This window comes from Oncorhynchus mykiss, chromosome 2 (assembly GCF_013265735.2).
Source record: "Oncorhynchus mykiss isolate Arlee chromosome 2, USDA_OmykA_1.1, whole genome shotgun sequence".
Lineage (NCBI taxonomy): Eukaryota > Metazoa > Chordata > Actinopteri > Salmoniformes > Salmonidae > Oncorhynchus > Oncorhynchus mykiss.
The window spans coordinates 46,376,119-46,398,413 of NC_048566.1; the positions used below are offsets into that span (position 1 = coordinate 46,376,119).

At 42.7% G+C, this 22,295-nt stretch overlaps 1 protein-coding gene across 2 annotated transcripts in view; it reads right to left on the minus strand.

The window, feature by feature from the left end:
• The window catches only part of b4galnt4a (beta-1,4-N-acetyl-galactosaminyl transferase 4a), a 437,447-nt gene that overhangs the window by 57,562 nt on the left and 357,590 nt on the right, over positions 1 to 22,295 (minus strand). For both annotated transcript variants that reach the window (XM_021564073.2, XM_036949745.1), the window contains one exon: positions 21,770 to 21,848. In XM_021564073.2, coding sequence (XP_021419748.2) covers positions 21,770 to 21,848 — 79 coding nt within the window. The remainder of the gene's footprint in view (positions 1 to 21,769; positions 21,849 to 22,295) is intronic.

The following is a 22,295-nucleotide window of genomic DNA, read 5'->3' on the forward strand; positions in this document are numbered from 1 at the left end:
TAAACTCTACAGTGGAAAGTCTGCACACTGTAGTTATTGGATTCACATGGAATTGTTGTTCAATTTAAATGTTTGAATATTAAATTATTGGTGAAGAGATTAAATGTAATTTTAGCTTCCAAATTAGAGATTTGGGTTTTTATAAGGTTAGGGCTCTGCTCAATCAGTGACCCGCCCCTGTGAAGAGACATGGGTTTTTCAAACACACGCTTCTCGCTCCACTATATAAAGCCTTGATGAAAATGTAACCTCCTGTTCCAAGTATGTGAGGTCTGCATGTCAACTACAGAACTAAGCCAACCTCAGCGTGAGCTTTGGTTGCGAATGGTATGAACTTTGAACTGTTATTCACTACAGAAGTGATACTTCCTAGCCGTTGAGTTAGCAACAGCAGCTGCAAACGCGGCTAGGAAAGAACAGACAGAGTATCCCGTCTACCACACAACGACGTTACTACAAGGTATTCAATTGACCACCATAGACATTCTTCAAAGGACAAAGGACTCGGTTTGGCAACACGGCCTTCCATCTACCACCAACCTACCAAAACGCAGCTCAGAGTAAATATTTTTTTGCATTTTCCTTTTCCAAATGGGCGGTAATTTAGAATGCATAAGATACTGTATTTACGATAGCACAGCTTCTCCCTTTTGTCCCTCAGTCTTCCCGCTCTTTCACTCAAACCCAGCCCCTTTTCTTTTGTGTAACTGTTATCTGTTCTGCCCGCTAGGGACGTTTTCCTTTTTGACGTAATCAAGGTATAATTCATTCTGCGTATATGTAATTCTGTGTGATTATTTAGGTATTTAGTAAAGTAATAATTGTTAAGGGAATTTTTATCAATGACGACTAATTATGTATACAGTGCATTGCGAAAGTATTCGGCCCCCTTGAACTTTGTGACCTTTTGCCACATTTCAGGCTTCAAACATAAAGATATAAAACTGTATTTTTTTGTGAAGAATCAACAACAAGTGGGACACAATCATGAAGTGGAACGACATTTATTGGATATTTCAAACTTTTTTAACAAATCAAAAACTGAAAAATTGGGCGTGCAAAATTATTCAGCCCCCTTAAGTTAATACTTTGTAGCGCCACCTTTTGCTGCGATTACAGCTGTAAGTCGCTTGGGGTATGTCTCTATCAGTTTTGCACATCGAGAGACCAGAGCACCTTCTTCCACATGTTTGGTGTGTCTCCCAGGTGGCTTGTGGCAAACTTTAAAGAACACTTTTTTCTCCCACCTGGGAGACACACCAAACATGTGGAAGAAGGTGCTCTGGTCAGATGAAACCAAAATTGAACTTTTTGGCAACAATGCAAAACATTATGTTTGGCGTAAAAGCAACACAGCTGAACACACCATCCCCACTGTCAAACATGGTGGTGGCAGCATCATGGTTTGGGCCTGCTTTTCTTCAGCAGGGACAGGGAAGATGGTTAAAATTGATGGGAAGATGGATGGAGCCCAATACAGGACCATTCTGGAAGAAAACCTGATGGAGTCTGCAAAAGACCTGAGACTGGGACGGAGATTTGTCTTCCAACAAGACAATGATCCAAAACATAAAGCAAAATCTACAATGGAATGGTTCAAAAATAAACATAGAATGGCCAAGTCAAAGTCCAGACCTGAATCCAATCGAGAATCTGTGGAAAGAACTGAAAACTGCTGTTCACAAATGCTCTCCATCCAACCTCACTGAGCTCGAGCTGTTTTGCAAGGAGGAATGGGAAAACATTTCAGTCTCTCGATGTGCAAAACTGATAGAGACATACCCCAAGCGACTTACAGCTGTAATCGCAGCAAAAGGTGGCGCTACAAAGTATTAACTTAAGGGGGCTGAATAATTTTGCACGCCCAATTTTTCAGTTTTTGATTTGTTAAAAACGTTTGAAATATCCAATAAATGTCGTTCCACTTCATGATTGTGTCCCACTTGTTGTTGATTCTTCACAAAAAAATACAGTTTTATATCTTTATGTTTGAAGCCTCAAATGTGGCAAAAGGTCACAAAGTTCAAGGGGGTTGAATACTTTCGCAAGGCACTGTATGTATGAGTTTTTTTCTTGATCCCAGTACTGAATATAATGTGTGTGAATGTGGTCAAGAGTTAGAACAATGACTGTCTGTTCCTTGGTAGAAATGAATGAATAATATCTTCAGACTGGCTAGAATGCTTATCTACACGAGAAGACCTTGGCTCGTAAATTATATTAAATTGGTAGGGAGACGGATGTGGGAAGGCTTGAGATACAGCCTTTGTACTGGAACGGAGATGGCACGGGTTGGTGCTGAAACTAATGACGTCATTTTCAGTTTATAACCTGTGGTAAACTGTATCGTATCGTATCGTATTCAGTACTCATGAATAAACTCTGCTTATTGACTTTAAGACTGGGCTCTGTCCATTATTATAGAATAAGGGTCTTACAAATCCTTATGAATTGACAGAGTGTTTAATTTTAATTGGGTATTAAAACATAGAGCAATTTAATTCCTGTAACAATAATTAAACCCAATTTTGTTTTGCTGATTCAAGTTTTTAGCCAGGGTTCGTGAACATAACCAATAATTTAAAACTTTCAGATGAGACTGAATTAAGGTGACGATTAATATTGACTGCTATTGATGTAAAATATTACTAGGTCTTTAAGAGTTTATTCGGAAGATCAAAGCTCTATAAATATTATTTTGTGGTGCCCCGACTCTCTAGTTAATTACATTTACATGATTAGTTCAATCAGGTAATATTAATTACGGAGAAAGGATTTTATAGAATAGCATGTCATATCACTTAATCCGTCACAGCCAAAAACACGACACTTCTATATTCTTATACTCAAATACGTATTTTTGCATTCACCAGCCAATGCTCCTGATAAGTGATTATTAAGTGATTATTTCATTTGGGGAGGCAGTAGAGAATCTAGACCACTTCCTGGTATCATAATCACTTGACACGGTAATAACATTAAATAAACTGATCTGCTGGTTTATCCTTGTGGGTTTTTTAGTTGAAATCAAGCTTAGTTTAGCCCGCAGGTGCATCCCATTAGTAGCGTTTTAAGAACATCAGCGGTAACCAGAGCACGCTAAGTTCTGCCTGTTTGTGGCAATCAAGTGCCTACTCTGGCACCAGGCACTGAATTAGGGCAAACAGAATTGGGCTAAGTTAAAGCTAATTCGATGGAGGTGGCTAACAGCACACAATTACATAACCTACTGTATCGTTACGACTACATTAATATATGACCTGTCTCAAGAAGCTAGGCATATGTTGCACGTCACTACTTCACAGAAGAGGCATTTGATTAGATTTTTTTGTTGCAAAATGTGCTTTTGGGCAGAAATGCCTTCTGGAAAACATGAACTTTCATGTGCCTTAATAACAAACTTGTATGCCATCTGTAAATAAAAGTAAAATTGTTAAATTATAAGCCTATTTGGTTTAACCACTGAAAAATAACCTTCCCGCTACCTATGATTGCTTGAGATAATGGATGGGCTGGACATGCTGAGAGATGAGTTCGGATTGGTATCCCATGTAGCACGTTTCTGTCTTTAACATGAGCTGCTCAGTATGTACAGATAACCCTTTCTCCCGCAGCTTTTTAAAAATATATAACTTTAGCCATAGCTACTGCTCGCAACAACATTGCTGCCCAGAATATAGCAGGCGCTACTGACAATGATCAGTGGTCAAAAGTTGTGATGGACTACATTCTGCACACAATCAGTGTGAACCAGAGTAACTTGACATAACAATGGGCCAAACAAGCTGTAACTAGCGACATTGCATTGCTAGTTATAGCCTAATGTTAGCTAGCCTCTTAAGGATCAGCCCCCTTTTTTTTACATTTTAGCCTAAAATGACATACCATAATCTAACTGCCCTGAAGCAAGGATATGCATTTTATTGGTACCATTTGAAAGGAAACACTTAGAAGTTTGTGGAAATTTGAAAGGAATGTAGCATTAGGAATGTAGCATTATAACACATTAGATCTGGTATAAGATAATACAAAGAAAAAACAAACAAAACAATTGTATTTTTTGTACATCTTTGAAATGCAAGAGAAATGCTATAATGTATTATTCCAGCCCAGGTGCAATTTAGATGTTGGCCACTAGATGGAGCAGTGTATGTGCAATGTTTAATTGATCCAATGAACCATTGCATTTCTGTTCAAAATTTTGTATCAAGACTGCCCAAATGTGCCTAATTTGTTTATTCAAAACTTTATGTTCAAAACTGTGCATTCTCCTCAAACAATAGTATGGTATTATTTCAATGTAATAGCTCATGTAAATTGGACAGTGCAGTTAGATTAAGAAGAATTTCTGCCAATATCAGATATGTCTATGTCCTGGGAAATTTTCTTGTTACTTACAATCTCATGCAAATTGCATTAGCCTACGTTAGCTCAACCGTCCCACAGGGGACACACTGATGCTGAATAAGCTAGCTAACATTAACCATGTTACTACAGCATTTAATGCATGGTGGCTAGCTATGACAATCAGTTTGTATTACTAGTAGTATGGGATGGGTTTATGGTTAATTGTTTAGCTAGCTACTATACTTTGCCAGATGATTACATGACCCATCAAGTTAGCCAGGTGTGTCTGGGGGTGATTACGGCCATCCATTGTATTTCATGAACATGTGTACATGTCTAGACAATAGTGACCCATCCACTTAGCTAGATATGGCTATAATTTATTTCACATGACCCATCAATTTAGACAAATGTGTCTGGTAGGGGTGTGCCGATATGGCCATACTCAGACTCATAATTATATCAGTAAATTGACAGTTGGATCAGATGAGACTTGTGATCTGAAAAAACGGAAGTGTTTTAATATGCCTAAATTGATGTCGGCAAAATACCTTCCTGCACGTTCTCACTGGGAAAAAAATGCAGATTAGAAACAGTGCGTGGAGGTGTCAAGCCCTGACCTTAGATATCTCTGTTTTCTATATATTTTGGTTTGGTCACGGTGTGACTAGGGTGGGTACTCTAGGGTTTTTGTATGTCTAGGATGTTTGTATATCTAGGGGTTTTGTATGTCTATGTTGGCCTCATATGGTTCCCAATCAGAGACAGCTGTTTATCGTTGTCTCTGATTGGGGATCATATTTAGGCAGGCCTTTCTCTCACTTTCTGTTATGGGATCTTATCTATGTGTAGTTGCCTGTCAGCACTATATTGTATAGCTTTGCGTTTTGTTTGTTATTTTGTTAGTTTGTTCGGTGTTCATTCTTTTAATAAGAGTAATATGCATACCACACTGCGCCTTTGTCTCCTTCATACGACGAACGTGACAGGAGGGGTGTGTGTGTCTGTGTGTCCTCAATTTGCAGCAGGCAGCTGGGTTTGCTGTCACTCAGTCAGAATGTGCATTAGCATTTCATATTTTTTCCTACCCTTGCCCCACTTGTTAAATATTATTCTCATTGATAGCTTGATAGCAAATATATTGGCCATGTGATTTATCATAGTAGCGGGCAGCAGCAAGCTAAATCTAAAAAGTCAGATTAGGATATAGGCCAAGGATTTGATGAACTGTATTTTTACCTGGAGATTTTCTTTATTGTAGGCTACTACTTTCACCACTTTTAGTCTTGAAGATATTGGTTGTTTACTACACTATGTTGATCAATCTGATTAGCACATGGTCTCACATGTGAATCCTTAAAGAGATGGATGGGGCTAAGGTTTAAGAGGGTGTGAACGATGCTGAGTACATGTAGACAAAGAGCTCTCCAGTAGGTGTACCAAAAACATTCAAAGGCCATTTTCTCAAAAGTGGGATTACAAGTTTATTAACTTTCAAAGCAGCATTACTTTCCCACTGTTCCTAAATTTCATTGTTAGATATACCATTTCATAGCTCTGAGCCTCTACTTTTATCCAATTTAAAAAACACAATTTTGTTACATAAGACCGAATTGAGGTGGTGGTCACATATGCTAACAGAACCAATTTAAGCTAAAGTGAACACCATAGAGGCGACACTACGGATATTTTTTGGCTATGCTACAGCTAACAACCAATACTAAAGCATTTGATTAATTGTTTAGCAGTCTTATGGCTAGGGGGTAGAAGCTGTTAAGGAAACTTTTGGTCCTAGACTTGTCGCTCCGGTAGCGCTTGCCATGCGGTAGCAGAGAAAACAGTCTATGACTTGGGTGACTGGAGTCTCTGACAATTTTAATAGCTTTCCTCTGACACGCCAATTATATAGGTCCTGGATTGCAGGAAGCTTGGCCCCATACGCACTATCCTCTGTAGCGCCTTACGCAACCGGTCAGGTTGCGTACGCACTACCCTCTGTAGCGCATAATGCAACCGGTATTTTATTGGATGACATAAGTATTTGATACATCAGAAAAGCAGAACTTAATATTTGGTACAGAAACCTTTGTTTGCAATTACAGAGATCATACGTTTCCTGTAGTTCTTGACCAGGTAAGCACACACTGCAGCAGGGATTTTGGCCCACTCCTTCATACAGACCTTCTCCAGATCCTTCAGGTTTTGGGGCTGTCGCTAGGCAATACGGACTTTCAGCTCCCTCCAAAGATTTCTATTGGGTTTAGGTCTGGAGACTGGCTAGGCCACTCCAGGACCTTGAGATGCTTCTTACGGAGCCACTCGTTAGTTGCCCTGGCTGTGTGTTTCGGGTCGTTGTCATGCTGGAAAACCCAGCCATGACCCATCTTCAATACTTTTACTGAGGGAAGGAGGTTGTTGGCCAAGATCTCGCGATACATGGCCCCATCTATCCTCCCCTCAATACGGTGCAGTCATCCAGTCCCCTTTGCAGAAAAGCATCCCCAAAGAATGATGTTTCCACCTCCATGCTTCATGGTTGGGATGGTGTTCTTGGGGTTGTACTCATCCTTCTTCTTCCTCCAAACACGGCGAGTGGAGTTTAGACCAAAAAGCTCTATTTTTGTCTCATCAGACCACATTACCTTCTCTCATTCCTCCTCTGGATCATCCAGATGGTCATTGGCAAACTTCAGACGGGCCTGGACATGTGCCGGCTTGAGCAGGGGGACCTTGCGTGTGCTGCAGGATTTTAATCCATGACGGCGTAGTGTGTTACTAATGGTTTTCTTTGAGACTGTGGTCCCAGCTCTCTTCAGGTCATTGACTAGGTTCTGTCGTGTAGTTCTGGGCTGATCCCTCACCTTCCTCATGATCATTGATGCCCCACGAGGTGAGATCTTGCATGGAGCCTCAGACTGAGGGTGATTGACCGTCATCTTGAACTAATTCCATTTTCTAATAATTTGCGCCAACAGTTGTTGCCTCATCACCTAGCTGCTTGTCTATTGTCCTGTAGCCCATCCCAGCCTTGTGCAGGTCTACAATTTTATCCCTGATGTCCTTGCACAGCTCCCTGGTCTTGGCCATTGTAGAGAGGTTGGAGTCTGTTTGATTAAGTGTGTGGACAGGTGACATTTATACAGGTAACGAGTTCAAACAGGTGCAGTTAATACAGGTCATTAATGAGTGGAGAACAGGAGGGATTCTTTAAGAACAACTAACAGGTCTGTGAGAGCCGGAATTCTTACTGTTTGGTTGGTGATCAAATACTTATGTCATGCAATAAAATGCAAATTAATTACTTAAAAATCATACAATGTGATTTTCTGGATTTTTGTTTTAGATTCCGTCTCTCACAGTTGAACGGACAACAAAGTCAAGGTATTGGAGTGGCCATCACAAAGCCCTGACCTCAATCCTGTAGAAAATTGGTGGGCAGAACTGAAAAAGTGTGTGTGAGCAAGGAGGCCTACAAACCTGACTCAGTTACACCAGCTCTGTCAGGAGGAATGGGCCAAAATTCACCCAACTTATTGTGGGAAGCTTGTGGAAGGCTACCCGAAACATTTGACCCAAGTTAAACAATTTAAAGGCAACGCTACCAAATACTAATTGAGTATATGTAAACTACTGACCCACTGGGAAAGTGATGAATGAAACAAAAGCTGAAATAAATCAATGGGAAAATCTGGCGTTTGAAAATTGTTCCCAAGAATGAACCAGACTTGTCCATCATTTTTTCCTGAGGTCTTGGATGAATTCTTTTGATTTTCCCATGATGTCAAGCAAAGTGGCATTGAGTTTGAAGGTACGTACAAGGATTCCACCAATTGACTCAAATTATGTAAATTAGCCTATCAGAAGCTTCTAAAGCCAATACATAATTTTCTGGAATTTTCCAAACTGTTTAAAGGCACAGTCAGCTTAGTGTATGTAAACTTCTGACCCACTAGAATTGTGATATAGTGAAATAATCTGTAAACTATTGTTGGAAAAAATTACTTGTGTCATGCACAAGGTAGATGATCTAACCAACTTGCCAAAACTATAGTTTGTTAACAAGACATTTGTGGATTGGTTGAAAAACAAGTTTTAATAACTATAACCTAAGTGTATGTAAACCTCCGACTTCAACTGTACATGTACGACAACGTGCTCCTGTTCCCACCAATATCCAGCAACTTTGCTTAGCCATTAAAGAGGAATAGGACAACATTCCACAGGCCACAATCAACAGCCTGATCAACTCAATGCAAAGGAGATGTGTCGCGCTGCATGAGGCAAATGGTGGTCACACCAGATATTGACTGGTTTTCTGATCCACGCCCCTACTTTTTTTTAAGGTATTTGTGACCAACAGGTGCATATCTGTATTCCCAGTCATATGAAATCCATAGATTAGCGCCTAATGAATTCATTTAAATTGACTGATTACCTTATATATGTCACGTTTATTTAAAGGGATCGGGAGACAGGCGAAGGAATGGATGTAAAGGCATGGGAACGAAGACCAAAAAAACACATATACAAAACACAGGGTTGTAACCCAAACAAAAGAGGAACGGAGTACCTCGAATAAATAAATGGGGAGCACAATGATTAACACACGGGATGAGACCCATAATCATCTGCACAATACAAGTGGCAAGAAAGCCAAAACAACACAGCACAGGTACACACATGACATTGTAACAATAATGGATAGCACCATGGTGAACAAAAGGGCACATATAATCGGTCTCGAGGACAATCACAGTAACGTAGTGCGGGTCAATCAGGACCAGAGCTGCCGAAGTTGCGTCGTCGGATGGGCCAGTTTCTGCTGTCGAAGTTGTGGCGGCATCGAACGGACCAGTAGCAGTGTTGTCGGATGGACCGGTTGTGGCTGCTGAAGTTGTGTCGGATGGACCCGTTGCGGCGGCGCCAGACGGACCAGTCGTAGCGTCATCGGACGGGCCATTCCCGCTTTCTCCCTCAATGGTCCAATATTCTGTCACATTGGTATGAAGAGTCAAGAGACAGGCGCAGGAATGCATTATTATACCCCAAATTATGGAATGCCATGTAAGGCCACGGGGATGAAGACCAAACACTATTCAACACACAGGGTTGAAACCCAAACAAAAGAGAGAGGAGTACCTCAAATAAATATCACTAGCGCACAATGATTATCACACAGGACTAGACCCGTAATCATCTGCGCACTCAACAATGGCATGAAAGCCAAAACACACAGCACAAGTACTCACAAGCACCAACGGACATGTAACAAAAATCGACAGCCCAATGGAAACCAAAGGGCACACTTCTACAAGTACTAATCAGTGGGAATATGGGACAGGTGTGCGTAATGAAAGTTCCGGAGGGATCCGTGACAATATAAGATAAGAAACATTACTGTGCAGCCGTATTCATTGACCTGGCCAAGGTTTTCGACTCTGTCAATCACCACATCCTCATTGGCAGACTCGACAGCCTTGGTTTCTCAAATGATTACCTCGTCTGGTACACCAACGACTTCTCTGATAGAGTTTAGTGTGTCAAATCGGAGGGTCTGTTGTCCGGGCCTCTGGCAGTCTCTATGGGGGTGCCACAGGGTTCAATTCTTGGACCGACTCTCTTCTCTGTATACAGCAATTATGTCGCTCTTGCTGCTGGTGAGTCTCTGATCCACCTCTACGCAGACGACAGCATTCTGTATACTTCTGGCCCTTTTTTGGACACTGTGTTAACAACCCTCCAGGTGAGCTTCAATGCCATAAAACTCTCCTTCCGTGGCCTCCAATTACAAATAAAACTAAATGCACGGTCTTCAACCGATCGCCGCCTGCACCTGCCCGCCTGTCCAACATCACTAGTCTGGAAGGTTCTGACTTAGAATATGTAGACAACTACAAATACCTAGGTGTCTGGTTAGACTGTAAACTCTCCTTCCAGCCTCACATCAAACATCTCCAATCCAAAGTTAAATCTAGAATTAGCTTCCTATTTCGCAAACAAAGCATCCTTCACTCATGCTGCCAAACATACCCTTGTAAAACTGACCATCCTACCAATCCTCGACTTCGGCGAAGTCATTTACAAAATAGCCTCCAATACCCTACTCAATAAATTGGATGCAGTCTATCACAGCGCAATCCGTTTTGTGACCAAAGCCCCATATACTACCCACCACTGCAACCTGTACGCTCTCGTTGGCTGGCCCTCGCTTCATACTCGTCGCCTAACCCACTGGCTCCAGGTCACCCACAAGACCCTGCTAGTTAAGTCCCACCCTTATCTCAGCTCGCTGGTCACCATAGCAACACCCACCTGTAGCACGCGCTCCAGCAGGTATATCTCTCTGGTCACCCCCAAAACCAATTATTTGGCCGCCTCTCCTTCCAGTTCTTTGCTGCCAATGACTGGAACGAACTACAAAAATCTCTGAAACTGGAAACACTTAACTTCCTCACTAGCTATAAGCACCAGCTGTCAGAGCAGCTCACAGATTACTGCACCTGTACATAGCCCATCTATAATTTAGCACAAACAACTACCTCTTTCCCTTCTGTATTTATTTATTTATTTTGCTCCTTTGCACCCCATTATTTCTCTCTACTTTGCACATTCTTCCACTGCAAATCAACCATGCCAGTGTTTAACTTGCTATATTGTATTTACTTCGCCACCATGGCCTTTTTTGCCTTTACCTCCCTTATCTCACCTCACTTGCTCACATTGCATATAGACATATTTTTCTACTGTATAATTGACTGTGTGTGTGTTTTACTCCATGTGTAACTCTGTGTTGTTGTACGTGTCGAACTGCTTTGCTTTATCTTGGCCAGGTCGCAATTGTAAATGAGAATTTGTTCTAAACTTGCCTACCTGGTTAAATAAAGGTGAAATAAAAAAATATACTTAAAAAATATGAACAATAACTGAGTAAAACCTTTGAAATTGAAAGAGGACATATTGCACCAGTTTTAAGCACTGACTGCCTGTGAGTTTTAGAATTAATTGAAATATTATTTGATTGGTTTTTAAATCAATCTACGATTGTGCACCCCCATACATGTCAGACAGGCTTTTTAAGTTAAGTACCCAGTAGGTCCCTCAGGTCCTCTGGCACTAGCCTTTTAACTATCCCATAGCCTAGCACCAAGAGGATGATGGAGAGACAGCCTTCAGTTATTATGCCCCCAGCCTCTGGAATAGCCTGTCAGAGAACCTGAGGGGGACCAAGAGGCATGGAGAGGAAGCCTTTAGTTATTATGCCCCCAGCCTCTGGGATAGCCTGCTAGAGAACCTGCGGGGGCCGTAACTGAGGACATATTTAAAAGAGATCTTAAAAAACATATTTTAGCTTTGCTTTTCCTTAGGGTGCTTTTAAGTTGTTCAGTTTCTGTCATTCTTAATTTTTTTATCTTAATATTTGTGGTGTAGTAAATATTTAATATTTTTTATTTTCATTATTCATTTGTTTGTTTTCCTGTAAATCACATTGCATTGCATTTCATGTCTGAAATGTGCTGTATAAATAAAGCTTGATTTTATTTATTCCATAATTCTAACCTAAATAACAGAGTGAAAAGAAGGGAGTCTTTTATTCTCTCGTTTTATTCGCGCTCTTTTAAAGATCCACATGGACGTTTACTTGCACATTTTTTAAGTAAAATGTTGGTGTAAATGTTAGCTGTGTGGTTCATATACACATTTCTTATCTCATGAAATCACACAGATCCATTGTTTTAGGCAAACATACTGTACCAGTGGAGGCTCCTCCTCAGTGAATTTCATAAAAATGTAATTCGTAAAATATTTAAAAAGTTATACTTTTTAGGTAAAACTATACTAAATATAATCACGTCACCAAATAACTGATTAAAACCTGGGGAATAGTTACAGGGGAGAGGAGGGGGGGATGAATGAACCAATTGTCATCCAATATGCTGTAATAGAAATAAGGCCATGCTTATGAAAAAAACGAATTCTCCCTCATCTTAAATGGCACTGACCACCACTGTACTGTACTGTACTATACTTTTTCTCATGCGAGTGGGGAGGACTGTACATTTTTATCCAATAAGGTAATTTCTGCACAATATTTCTGTCCATTTAGGGGGCCCCCTCAAGGGTACCCACATGGGCAAAAGTTGCGCATAGCTTCTCACTCCTGAAACTAATGCTAACAAAACATCTCAGCTGATCTACAGCTCCCCAGAGGGACATCATACCTTTAGCCATGGTATCGTGGGCATTTCAGTATAAAGACGAGTGTGAATCCGTTTCTATCTTTTCCTTTATAAATCAGTGTCTTGGCCACTGCAATTTATTGTGCCCATTGGCTAATGCGGCTGCGGCGGCCTAGTCACGGTAAATCTGCTGTTTCTGTCAAAGTGTGAAATTAATTCCGCTATTAAATCCAGCACAGGGGCCTTGCTAAGCCAGTGTAACCAGTAAGATAGCTCTCTCTCACACACACACGCACACACACACATACACACACAGCTATATATACACACACAGCAATATATATACACACACACACATGATTTGCAGCGTGTCTTTTCTATGCAGTTCAAACCGACTTTTACAGCCTCTGGGGTTGGTTTCCTATTCTCTGTGCAGTCTCAGGTTTCGTCCCAAATGGCACCCTTCATCCTAGTCCCTATGTAGTGCACTACTTTTGTCCTTGGTTAAAAGTAATACATTAATTATAGGGTATTGGGTGCCATTTAGGACACATTTCAGAGGAGAATGGAGACGGGTGCCCATATGACCTTGCTACTATAGATATAATCAGGTTCTACAAAATAATGGCTGCCGTCTTTATGACACTGATGATGATATAAAGCTTATATAGTCTTACTCAGAAATACCATGAAGTGGAAAGAAAAGACAACCATAGATCCATTGATTTCTCCTTTACTCGCTGTCTCCCTCCCTCTATCCATCTTTTCAAATAAAGTTGAAAGTTCACATTTTCCTCTCCTCTCACTTTCTCTTTCTCCTCTTCTATTCTCCTCACCCCCTCTCTCCCTCCTCTCTTCCCCCATGTTCTCCCTTCCTCTACCTTCCATCCCCTCTCCTCTCACCTCCTTCTCCTCCTCTTCTCTCCCTTTCTTAGACAAGTCTGTTCAGTCGCTCTTTGTCTCCACATAAAGCAAGGCCAGCTGTGTGTTAGGACGGTACAAATGTCAGTGTGTCCGAGTGGAGTTGGGCACTCACATACACGCACATATGCATGAGCACATGCATATACTGTATACGCTTGCATGCATGCACACACGTACACAGACACAGGCATACATGCGCATGCTGTCTCTCTCTCTCTGTTGCTTCTCTCCAAACATTACAATGAAACCACCACAGAATGTCATCATCACCAGCCATCTCAGTTCCATCTCAGTTCAGTTCAGTTTCCAATTTCCATGACAACCTGGGCAGCAGAGATGGTGTGTGGATGATGGGACCAACTCAATGTCTCATATACGTCTGTCTGTCTGGATACACATTTTTACTTCAGCAAGTAGGCAGCTCTGGACGTTCAGTTTACTCCGGACCAGGCCCTAATCCCCTGGACTCGAAAGCGGAAGCGGCGGCTTGGGAGCAACCTGACGAGACTACATCGGCAAACAAATGGACCGCCATTGCCATAGACCGTGGCGTTCCAAGATGGCGTAGCAGTCAGACGTGTGTTTTCTCTTCTCCTGTCCGTTGTAAATATCGTTTTCCTCATTTTGTTTTCGTATATATTTCGTATAAATTTTAATCTCACTTTCTATCTACGGACTGAATATACTGTCCTGCAAACTGCCTCACCCAATGCTGTAAGGATCTGCTATTTTTATACTTTAGAACCGGAACCCCCATCAGAAGCTAGCCAGCTAACTAGCTACTAGTCAGTTAACGGTGAAGGCCGCTAGCAGTGGCTAAATCGGACACCAGCCAGCCTCAGCTCGGTCAATAACTGCCAATCTGCACAGCATGATATCAACCCAGAGCATATCGGACTGCTTTTTCTCTACCACATCTCCGGATTCCTACCGCAAGCTCTGAACCTTTACACCGGGTCATCACAGCTAGCTAGCTGCAATCCGAGTGGCTACTCCTGGCTAACGTCTCTGTCCTGAAGCAAGCACCAGTTAGCCTTGACCTAGCCTCAAGCTAGGACCATCTCCCTGCTAGCCGTAGAGGTCCACCAGCTAATTCTTGGGCTACAATACCTCTTTTGCCAATTGGCCTGGACTCTTTACTGTCGACACGGAGCACCGCCGATTTATCACGACTGGTCTGCCGATGTAATCGTCTGAGGTGGTTTCAACAGGCTCTCCGTTGCCGAAGGCCCATCTGCTAGCCCCGGCCCGCTAGCTGTCTGAATGGCCGTGTCTCCAGCTCTCCTAGCGTAGTAGCGACAACTGAACGGCTCCCTGACTCCCCTATTGCTACTCATTGGACCCTATGATCACTCTGCGACACATGCCTCTCCCTAATGTCAATATGCCTTGTCTATTGCTGTTTTGGTTAGTTATTATTGTCTTATTTCACTGTAGAGCCCCCAGTACTACCAAATATGCCTTAGATAGCCCTTTTGTCCCACCCCCAACATCTCATTGTCACTCAATGCCTAGGTTTACCTCCACTGTACTCACATCTTACCCTTGTCTGTACATTTAGCCTTGAATCTATTCTTCCACACCCAGAAATCTGCTCATTTTACTCTCTGTTACGAACGCACTAGATGATCAGTTCTTATAGCCTTTACCCTTATCCTACTCCTCCTCTGTTCCTCTGGTGAATTAGAGGTTAACCCAGGCCCTGCAGCCCCCTGCACCACTCCTATTCCCCAGACGCTCTCATTTGTTGACTTCTGTAACCGTAAAAGCCTTGGTTTAATGCATGTTAAAACCTGTTAGGGATAGGGGGCAGCATTTTCATTTTGGATGAATTGCGTGCCCAAACTGAACTGCCTCCTACTCTGTCCCAGATGGTAATATATGCATATTATTATTACTATTGGATAGAAAACACTCTGAAGTTTCTGAAACTGTTTGAATTATGTCTGTGAGTATAACAGAACTCATATGGCTGACAAAAACCTGAGAAGAAATCCAAACAGGAAGTGAGAAATCGATTTTTAAAACAGTGCCAATTTAAATCCATGTTAGTTATGGATGTGCATGCACTTCCTAGGGCTTCCACAATATGTCACCGTCTTTAGATTCTGGTTTTAGGATTCTACTATAAAGGAGGGGCTCATAGGAGCTCTTTTACTGAATGGTCTGCAGAAAGCCTCGGTCTCATTACGCGCGGTCACGAGAGAGTATGCTCTCGTTCCAATGCTTTTCTTCAGACAATGAAACTCAAAGGTAAGTAAATATTTATAGTGTTTTTTGTAGCTTCTGTCGACGCCAAAATGGCGGCTATTTCTTTGGCTATTTTGGGTTCTGAGCGCCGTTCTCAGATTATTCTTTTTCCGTAAAGTTTTTTTGAAATCTGACACAGAGGTTGGATAGAGGATAAGTTTGTCTTTAATTCTGTGAATAACACTTGCATCTTTTATCAATGTTTATTGTGATTATTTCTGCAAAATCACCAGATGTTTTGGAATCAAAACATTATTGCACGCGCCAATGATTTTTTTAATATATATATATGCACATTATCGAACAAAACACACAATACATGTATAACGTGATGTTTATATTTTTATCATTTGCTGTATTGGACTTGTTAATGTGTGAAAGTGACATATTTAAAAAAATATATTTTTGAATTTCGCGCACTGCCTTTTCAGCGGAATGTTGTGGGTGTTCTTCTAGCGGAACCCCTGGGCGAGAAAGGTTAACATCAGACGCCTCCTCCCTAAGTTGGTTTTATTCACTGCTTTAGCACACTCCGCCTACCCTGATGTCCTAGCCGTGTCTGAATCCTGGCTTAGGAAGGCCACCAAAAATCCTGAAATCTCATCCCCAACTACAACATTTTCCGACAAGATAGAACTGCCAAAGGGGGCGAAGTTGCAATCTACTGCAGAGATTGACAGAACTCTGCAGGCTTACTATCCAGGTTTCTGCCCAAACAATTCGAGCTTCTACTTTTAAAATTCCACCTTTCCAGAAACAAGTCTCTCACCATTGCTGCTTTTTATAGAATCCCCTCAACCCCCAGCTGTGCCCTGGACATCATATGTGAATTGATTGCCCCCCCTTCTACAGTGGGGCAAAAAAGTATTTAGTCAGCCACCAATTGTGCAAGTTCTCCCACTTAAAAAGATGAGAGAGGTCTGTAATTTTCATCATAGGTACACTTCAACTATGACAGACAAAATGACAAAAGAAATCCAGAAAATCACATTGTAGGATTTTTAATGAATTGATTTGCAAATTATGGTGGAAAATAAGTATTTGGTCACCTACAAACAAGAAAGATTTCTGGCTCTCACAGACCTGTAACTTCTTCTTTAAGAGGCTCCTCTGTCCTCCACTCGTTACCTGTATTAATGGCACCTGTTTGAACTTGTTATCAGTATAAAAGACACCTGTCCACAACCTCAAACAGTCACACTTTTCAGGGAAGTCAGGAACACACAGTCCATTAGGAAAGCTAAGGCTAGCTTTTTCAAACAGAAATTTGCATCCTGTAGCACTAATTTCAAAAAGTTTTGGGACACTGTAAAGGCTATGGAGAATAAGATAACCTTATACCAGTTGCACTGAGGCTAGGAAACACTGTCAACACCGGTAAACCTATGATAATCTATAATTTCAACGTCTGGCATGCTTTCCACCGGGCTACCCCTACCCCGGCCAACAGCTCTTCACCCCCTGCAGCAACTTGCCCAAGCCCCCCCCTCCCCCCCTGATGCTGCCAGTCAAGATACTCTCAATGGTGCAACTGCCGTGCCCTCTTCACAACCGTGTGGGTGTGTGTGTGGACCATGTTAATTCCTTAGTGATGTGGACACCAAGGAACTTGAAGCTCTCGACGAGCTCCACTACAGCCCTATCAATGTGGATGGGGGGCGTGCTCGCCCATCTGTTTCCTGTAGTCCATGATCAACTAATTTGTCTTGCTGACATTGAGGGCGAGGTCATCGTCATGGGTGATCAGTCCTACCACTGTTGTGTTGTCAGCAAACTTGATGATGGTGTTGGAGTCATGCAGGCAACACAGTCATGGGTGAACAGGGAGTACAGGAGGGGCTAATCACACACCCCTGAGGGGCCCCCGTGTTGGTCAGCGTGGCAGATGTATTGTTGCCTACCATCATCACCTGGGGGTGACTTGAGCTTGGTGATAAGCTAGGAGGGGCCGATGGTGTTGAATGCTGATCTGTAGTCAATGATTATAATTTTTGCATAGGTATTCCTTTTGTCAAGGTGGGTTAGGGCAGTGTGGAGCACAATAGAGATTGCATCATCTGTGGATCTGTTGGGGCGGTATGCAAATTTTAGTGGGTCAAGGGTGTCTGGGATGATGGTGTTGATGTAGGCCATGACTAGCCTTTCAAAACATTTCATGGCTATAGATGTGCGTGCTACGGGGCAAAAATAATTTAGTCAGGTTACCTTGGCATTCTTTGGGCACAGGGACTATGGTCTGCTTGAAACAAGTTGGTATTTATTACAGGCCGGGTCAGGGATAGGTTAAAAATGTCAGTGAAGACACTGGCCAACTGGTCAGGGCGTGCTCTGAGTACGCGTCCTGGTTAGAGGTCTTCATGGATCCACCTGTACCCGAATACCTGAGACCCAATCCGGTACCCAAGTGTGTCCAGATCCAGAATTCGAAATAATTTCACGGGTCTGGATCGGATCTGATATGATTGTCATGGATCTCGGGTATTTATAATTTTAACTGACTTGTCGGGAATGGCCCATACAGATCCGTATGCGACTTCAGCTCTGGCTTTTCACAAGAGTGGAGCGTGGCGCATGTAGCTCGATGTTGGCCAATCATAAGTCATTAAAGCAGCAATAGTAACAGTCACAGAGCCTCGCTCCATGTGAGGCAAAAGTTATGAGATATTTAATCAATGGAAGATGGAATTAAAATGACAAAATTAAAAGTAAAAGGAGAAGGATAGGCTACAATGACCAAGAGCCAACAGGTAGGCAGGCTGCTACTGAGAAAACACATGCACTGCAGCCTCTGTTAGCCTACCTAGATACAGTGGATGCTCCACTAAAAGTTTTGTGATTATGCTGCAGGATTTAGAGGTAACTTGTGGTTTAGTACGGTACCCTCCATCACTACTTCATTGCTCCAAACCAGCGCAAGGGGGAGTTAGAGAGCTGATTATGCTTTTGGATCCCAGGGCGCTACTGTCTCATAGTGACAATGAATGGGTGACATAAACCTAAATAGAAACTGATAATTGTGCACGACTTCAGTATTACTTACTAAAACTAAGGTTTTTATTCTAAAGGAAATGTGCTCTTACTGTAGTGTAGGGTAATCCCGACCAGTCATGTTGTACACGTTGTACCTGAATTGTGTAGTGGTCTAAAACACTGCATCACAGTGCAACTGTGTTGGCACAGATGCTGGTTCAAAACCTTAGCCAGCCTCAACTGGGAGACCGATGAGATGACTGTAGGTTTTTGGTTCTCTCCCTCTAAAAACATAAATAAATCATTCAAAATAACAAACTGGCTTTATTTACAAATTAGTAACAATGTCTCACCCCATGTTCAAGAATGGCCTTTTCTCGCTTATTTTACGTTATTTGAAAACAAAATAATCTCCAAAATATTGTTATATTGTAAACAAAGCTATTATTATTATTATTATAAATTTAGAATGATAAAAAAGCCCTGTGGATATTATTAGCAGGACAATATATATTGGTCATATTGGTCATGGCAAATGAGTGACGCAGAATGGGATTGCCTTGCAGTTCTCCTGCTGTATCCACTGAAACAGCGTTGGGCGCGCAAAGTTCAAGGAATGAGGGCAGGGGGCACGGGATGGCCGCGCACAGAACACTGACCTAGCACATGGGTAAGGGAGGAGGGGGAATGGGGGAGGAGGATGTAGGGGGAGGGGGGTAGCACACCTCACCCCACTGGGTAGCACAGAGCAACTCTAAAGGTGCATTGCACCAATAATTGCGCTGACTAGGGAAATGTTCCCGCTGTTCTTGCCAGTCTCTCATTTAAGGCGTCAGTCAAAAGTTATACTTAAGGGCCTCCCAGGTGGCACAGTGGTTGAGGGCGCTGTACTGCAGTGCCAGCTGTGCCACCAGAGACCCTGGGTTCCCACCCAGGCTCTGTCGCGACTGGCCGCGACCGGGAGGTCCGTGGGGTGACGCACAATTGGCCTAGCGTCGTCCGGGTTAGGGAGGGCTTGGCCGATAGGGATATCCTTGTTTCATCGCGCACCAGTGACTCCTGTGGCGGGCCGGGCGCAGTGCACAAGGTCGCCAGGTGCACGGTGTTTCCTCCGACACATTGGTGCAGCTGGCTTCCGGGTTGGATATGTGCTGTGTTAAGAAGCAGTGTGGCTTTGGTCCTAGACTTGGCACTCCAGTACCACTTGCCATGCAGCAGTAGTAGAGAGAACAGTTTATGGCTGGGGTCTTTGACCATTTTTAGGGCCTTCCTCTGACACCGCCTGGTGTAGAGGTCCTAGATGGCAGGCAGCTTAGCCCCAGTGATGTACTGGGCCGTACGCACTACCCTCTGTAGTGCCTTGCGGTCGGAGGCCGAGCAGTTCCCATACCAGGCAGTGATAAAAGCATTCAGGATGTTGCAGCTGTGGAACCTTTTGAGGATCTGAGGACCCATGCCAAATCTTTTTAGTTTCCTGAGGGGAAATAGGCTTTGTTGTGCCCTCTTCACGACTGTCTTGGTATGTTTGGACCATTCTAGTTTGTTGGTGATGTAGACACCAAGGAGCTTGAAGCTCTCAACCTGCTCCACTACTGCCCCGTCGATGAGAATGGGGGCGTGCTCGGTCCTCCTTCTCCTGTAGTCCACAATTATCTCCTTAGCCTTGGTTACGTTGAGGGATAGGTTGTTATTCTAGCACCAACTGGCCAGGTCTCTGACCTCCTTCCCATAGGTTGTCTTGTCGTTGTCGGTGATCAGGCCTACCACTGTTGTGTCATCTGCAAACTTAATGATGGTGTTGCAGTCCTGGTTGGACAGGGAGTACAGGAGGGGACTGAGCACACACCCCTGAGGGGCTTCAGTGTTTAAAAATACAGTGTATTAAAAATACAAAATGTAAGTATTCAGAGGCTTTACTCAATACTTTGTTGAAGCACCTTTGGCAGTGATTACAGCCTTGAGTCTTCTTGGGTATGATGCGACAAGCTTGGCACACCTGTATTTGGAGAGTTTCTCCCATGCTTCTCTGCAGATCCTCTCAAACTCTGTCAGGTTGGATGGGGAGCGTCGCTGCACAGCTATTTTCACAGGCAGAACACTGTAAGAACGGCCCATGTTCTGAATTCTGTCGCTGTACATTTCAAAAGTGCTAAACAAATTGTTATATTGACAATGTCCAGTCTGGCTTGCTAATTAATGTCTTAATCAAAATTATGGATTGCCTCTTATCCGCTTGTCATCCCCTTATGCCATAGTTTGTACATCTCATGAGAAACCACACCATGTATTATCAAGAGCCCAGCTTACCCAGTCACACACACACACACACACACACACACACACACACACACACACACACACACACACACACACACACACACACACACACACACACACACACACACACACACACACACACACACACACACACACACACACACACACACACCAGATGTGTGGAGTACTTTCTGAAACTTTACCCTTAAGTTAGCTCTCTCCATTACATAAAGAGTGAACATTTAGTTTGCAAAACAACTGTAGGAGTGAAAAAGTGAGAGGGGGAAAAGGAGAGAAAGAGAGTTAGAGGGACAGATGCAATAGTTATACTCAAAAGCCCTAACTAGGGTTGCAAAATTCTGGTAACTTTCCCCAAATTTTCCAGAAATATTAGATGGAATATTAGTGAACTCAGGAGTGAATAAGCAACTCAACTTGACTCCAGACCGAGGCAACAACAACAAGGTGTGACCGTATGACATGAGCATCTCTCTGTCTCTCGCTCTCTCAGCATTCCTCCACTTTAAACGCAGCCTGTTCCCTCCCTGTACCTTGCCCACCTGTCTGCATGCAGTGGGAAGGGATTTTGTTTATTATCTACTTCACTTGCTTTGGCAATGTTAACATATGCCAATAAAGCCCTTAAATAGAAATTGAAATAGACAGCAAGAGAGAGAGGGAGGGGGGAAGGGCGAGAGAGAGGGACAGCGACCCAGTATTGAGTGAGTTTAGAGAGCACTTACACAGGGTCTAGTTCAATAGTTTCGTACAACTTCAGCTAGTAGCCTAGCCCCCCATAAATGAATAAAGTTGTATGGACTTACCCCAACCTCCACATGGTCTGACCCCTTGTCATCCTGCTTGTGAAGGATCTCAAAGTAGTACCGTCTGGATGAGATAAGGCTAGAGAGAGGTAGAGAGAGCGAGAGGGGAGAGGGAGAAAATGTTACATTACAATTAGGATTTAAAACATTTGCCAGATGTTATTTTTACACCTCATGAGCTGCGAGGAGATTGAGCTGGAAAGCTGGAAATTGAGGCTACAGTGAATGTTAATGCTGAGGAACCCAAGACTACTTACAAGTCAAGTCGGAGGTTTACATACACTTAGAATTTCCGGTCACAACTTGTGGACTTGTTTGCGTGCTGCTGTGCGTTTTGTTTGCTAACCTTACTTTGCTACCTGCCAATTTGACTGTTTTTACTTTTTAATTACCGTTTCTATATTTATTTTTTTCCCTTGCTTGAATTTTTTCATTCAACTTTTTCGCATCGGACGCTTTATCTGGACGTGGTTCGTCAGGACCTGCACCAGCCGAAGCTAAGTAGTAACATTAACATGATGCCTTC